The sequence below is a fragment of the Mustelus asterias genome, chromosome 21, assembly GCF_964213995.1.
Source record: "Mustelus asterias chromosome 21, sMusAst1.hap1.1, whole genome shotgun sequence".
In the NCBI taxonomy this organism is placed as follows: Eukaryota; Metazoa; Chordata; class Chondrichthyes; order Carcharhiniformes; family Triakidae; genus Mustelus; species Mustelus asterias.
This window is the reverse complement of record NC_135821.1, coordinates 18,191,556-18,195,847: the sequence shown is the minus strand read 5'-3', so window position 1 is coordinate 18,195,847 and position 4,292 is coordinate 18,191,556. Positions and strand designations below refer to the sequence as shown.

Here is a 4,292-nt window from a genome sequence, read left to right as displayed (position 1 = left end):
CCCCGGGGCACCCCCCCCCCCAAAGATCCCTCTTCCCCCCCCCATATCCCCCCTCCTCCCCCCCCCCCATATCCCCCTCCCCCATATCCCCCCTCCCCCATATCCCCCCTCCCCATATCCCCCCCTCCCCCCCTCCCCCATATCCCCTCCTCCCCCCTCCCCCATATCCCCTCTCCCGCCCCCCCATATCCCCTCCACCCCCCCCCATATCCCCTCCTCCCCCCCATATCCCCTCCTCCCCCCCATATCCCCTCCTCCCCCCCATATCCCCTCCTCCCCCCCCATATCCCCTCCCCCATATCCCCTCCCCCCCATCCCTTCCCCCCCCTCCCCCATATCCCCTCCTCCCCCATATCCCCCCCTCCCCCATTTCCCCTCCTCCCCCATTTCCCCTCCTCCCCCATATCCCCTCCTCCCCCCCATATCCCCCTCCTCCCCCCCATATCCCCTCCTCCCCCCCATATCCCCTCCTCCCCCCCCCATATCCCCTCTCCCCCCCCATATCCCCTCCTCCCCCCCCATATCCCCTCCCCCCCCCCCATATCCCCTCCTCCCCCCCCATATCCCCTCCCCCGCATATCCCCTCCTCCCCCCCCATATCCCCTCCCCCATCCCCTCCTCCCCCCCATATCCCCTCCTCCCCCCCCCATCCCCCTCCCCCCCCCCCCCATCCCCTCCTCCCCCCCCCATCCCCTCCTCCCCCCCCCCATCCCCTCCTCCCCCCCATCCCCTCCTCCCCCCCCCATATCCCCTCCTCCCCCCCCCCATATCCCCTCCTCCCCCCCCCCATATCCCCTCCTCCCCCCCCCCATATCCCCTCCTCCCCCTCCCCCATATCCCCTCCTCCCCCCCATATCCCCTCCCCCATATCCCCTCCTCCCCCCCCATATCCCCTCCTCCCCCCCCATATCCCCTCCTCCCCCCCATATCCCCTCCTCCTCCCCTCCCCCATATCCCCTCCTCCTCCCCTCCCCTCCCCCATATCCCCTCCTCCTCCCCTCCCCCATATCCCCTCCTCCTCCCCTCCCCCATATCCCCTCCCCTCCCCCCCATATCCCCTCCCCTCCCCCCCATATCCCCTCCCCTCCCCCCCATATCCCCTCCTCCTCCCCTCCCCCCCATATCCCCTCCTCCTCCCCTCCCCCCCATATCCCCATCTCCTCCCCTCCCCCCCATATCCCCTCCTCCTCCCCTCCCCCCACCATATCCCCTCCTCCCATTCATCCCCCCCTCTCTTCCTCTTCATCCCCCCGGGTTATTGAAGCTCGCACTGGGATCTCTCTCACCTCCGCTCCTCCTCACTGAAGACCAGGACCGTGCGGCCGCTGCCCCCTCGCCGGCCGGAGCCTCCTCCCCGGGCCCCGCGCTGTTTTTTCTTCATGTTTCTCCCCCGGCCCCGCGCGTTGCTATGTGCGGCTCCCTCAGCCGTCCGGGCTCCGCATGGAGCCGCACAAAGGTTCCGCCTCCCCACCCGTCCCAGGACTCACTCACTGAGAGTCACTCACTGGCTGAGAGTCACTCACTGAGAATCACTCACTGGCAGAGGGTCACTCACTGGCTGAGAGTCACTCACTGGCTGAAGGTCACTCACTGGCTGAGAATCACTCACTGAAAGTCACTCACTGGCTGAGAGTCACTCACTGAGAATCACTCACTGGCTGAGAGTCACTCACTGAGAATCACTCACTGAGAGTCACTCACTGGCTGAGAGTCACTCACTGAGAGTCTCTCACTGAGAGTCACTCACTGGCTGAGAGTCACTCACTGAGAGTCACTCACTGAGAATCACTCACTGAGAGTCACTCACTAGCTGAGAGTCACTCACTGAGAGTCTCTCACTGAGAGTCACTCACTGGCTGAGAGTCACTCACTGAGAGTCACTCACTGGCAGAGGGTCACTCACTGGCTGAGAGTCACTCACTGAGAGTCACTCACTGGCTGAGGGTCACTGGCTGAGGGTCACTCACTGAGAGTCACTCATTGGCTGAGAGTCACTCACTGGCAGAGGGTCACTCACTGAGAGTCTCTCACTGAGAGTCACTCATTGGCTGAGAGTCACTCACTGGCTGAGGGTCTTTCATTGAGAGTCACTCACTGGCAGAGGATCTCTCACTGAGAGTCTCTCACTGAGAGTCACTCACTGGCTGAGGGTCACTCACTGAGAGTCACTCACTGGCTGAGGGTCACTCACTGGCTGAGGGTCTCTCACTGGCAGAGGGTCACTCACTGAGAGTCATTCACTGGCAGAGGGTCACTCACTGAGAGTCACTCACTGGCTGAGGGTCTCTCACAGAGTCACTCACTGGCAGTGGGTCGCTCTGGCTGAGGGTCAGTCACTGGCTGAGGGTCTCTGGCAGAAGGTCACTCACTGGGAGTCACACACTGGGGGTCACCTACTGGCAGAGGGTCTCTGGCAGAAGGTCACTCACTGGGAGTCACTCACTGGCGGGGTCACTCACTGGCAGAAGGTCACTCACTGGCGGGGTCACTCACTCGCTGAGGGTCTCTGGCTAAAGGTTAGTGACTGGCAGAGGATCACTCTAGCTGAGGGTGACTGGCTGAGAGTCACTCACTGTCAGGGGGTCACTGTCAGATGGTCACTGTCTGGCTGAGGGTCACGCACTGAGGGTCACTCTGTCTGAGGGCCACTCACAGAGGGTCACTCACTCATTGAGGGTCACTGTCTGAGGGTCATTCACTGTGTGGGTTCATTCTGTGTCTGAGGGTCACTGTTTCAGGGTTACTGTCTATGGTCATTCTGGAATTTACTTAGTCTGGGGTTCCTTCGGGGGTCACTCTCTCTGCATGGTCCTTCTCACTGTCTGGTGGTCACAATGTTTGCGGGTTACTTACAGATCACTCTATCAGGTGGCCAGGGAGCGTTCATTCTCATGAGGAAGGTTTACTCTCACTGGGGAATCACTGTCTGGGAGGGTGATGTCAAGCTTGCTCTCTTGTCAGGGGTTCTGCAATGGGAGGGTTGTTCCTACTGTCTGGAGATGTCACTCTTGTAGAGGGGTGGGGGGGGAGGGGGGTGGCTCAACTTTGGCTTGAAAATCAAACACTATAAAAGAAAAAGATTGTCGTCAAGAATACTTTATTATCAGTTTAGAAATCTCTATGCATAAAGAATCCTGACATGCAGCTTTCCTTTAGATGCCCCTCTGTTTCAGGTAGTTGGCCACTTCGTGGACCTTCTTGTTGAGCGCTCCGCCGTGAACCCCCTTTTTGCCCATCACAAACACCATGGTCTTGATGGTTTTGCCGATGCAGATGCTCTTGCCTTGGCCGCACTTCATCCTCACGTCCATCACTCCGTCATTGTTCACCATGAGGTTGTCCCGGATGACGGAACATTTCTTCCCCCCGATGGTGATGCCAGTTTGTAAGAAAGCCTTGCGGTCCTGTCCGATCAACAGGCTGACCTCCTGCGGGGAGATGGCGGCCAGTATACCGCCCGGCTTGGAAGCCCAGACGGACTTGTTGTCAGCGTGGCCCACAACGGCAGCATCTTCCATATTCTTATCCTTCAGTATACTGTTGATGTAGATCTTCCAGTCTGACATCTTCCCTTTGGATCTAAGGTTGGTTTCAAACACAAACTCTCCTTAATGATGTCTCATCAACAGTTGGTCATTGATGTGAAAGTACTTATGGGCAACAACTTTGTAAAGTAATGCATCATTATGAGATCAAAATGGCAGTATTTATGACATCATAAAGGTCCCTTTATGAGATGAAATGGACCATTGCATTAAATAGCAAAGAAATAAGGTATGCCCTGATTGAGTGGAACAGTTTTCTAATGTTAAAACTAATTGCATCTCAATATTAATGAATGACCAGCCAGTCTTTAAATTATAGAAGTGTTTGAGGGATAAACGATGAAAAATAAAATCAATAAATCAAAAATGACAGGCCCTGGTGGGACACTTGTAACAATAAATCAAAACTTCGAAGGAAACTTATCTAACTAAACCAAAATATCACTTCCAGGGGTGATGATGCACCCCAACCCCCTGCCAGGGACCAACATTTCTGGTGTCGCTGGCTGGGCCAGCTTTTGTTGCCCTCCATTTCAGAGGGCATTTAAGAGTCAACCGCATTGCTGTGGATCTGGAATCACATGTAGGCCAGACCGGGTAAGGATAGCAGATTTCCTTCCCTAAAGGGACATTAGTGATCCAGATGGGTTTTCACGACAAAGGTTTCATAAAAGCAAAATACTGTCGGTGCGGGAATCTGAATCAAGAACAGAAAATGCTGGAAAATCTCAGCAGGTCTGACAGCAT

At 56.7% G+C, this 4,292-nt stretch overlaps 2 protein-coding genes across 2 annotated transcripts in view; both read right to left on the bottom strand.

Moving 5' to 3' along the window:
• nol12 (nucleolar protein 12) overlaps positions 1-1,929 on the bottom strand; it is a 23,050-nt gene extending 21,121 nt beyond the window's left edge. Inside the window, exon 1 of the mRNA XM_078237594.1 lies at positions 1,287-1,929. Coding sequence (XP_078093720.1) covers positions 1,287-1,381 — 95 coding nt within the window. The 5' untranslated portion in view covers positions 1,382-1,929. The remainder of the gene's footprint in view (positions 1-1,286) is intronic.
• Positions 1,930-3,152: 1,223 nt separating this feature from the next.
• LOC144508935 (profilin-3-like) lies at positions 3,153-3,566 on the bottom strand. Its single transcript, XM_078237149.1, has one exon. It carries the CDS (start codon positions 3,564-3,566, stop codon positions 3,153-3,155), a length of 414 nt encoding a protein of 137 aa, XP_078093275.1.
• Positions 3,567-4,292: the final 726 nt, after the last annotated feature.

Excerpts from the sequence above, each read along its gene's own strand:
- LOC144508935 (XM_078237149.1), bottom strand. The coding sequence starts at position 3,566 with ATGTCAGACTGGAAGATCTACATCAACAGTATACTGAAGGATAAGAAT.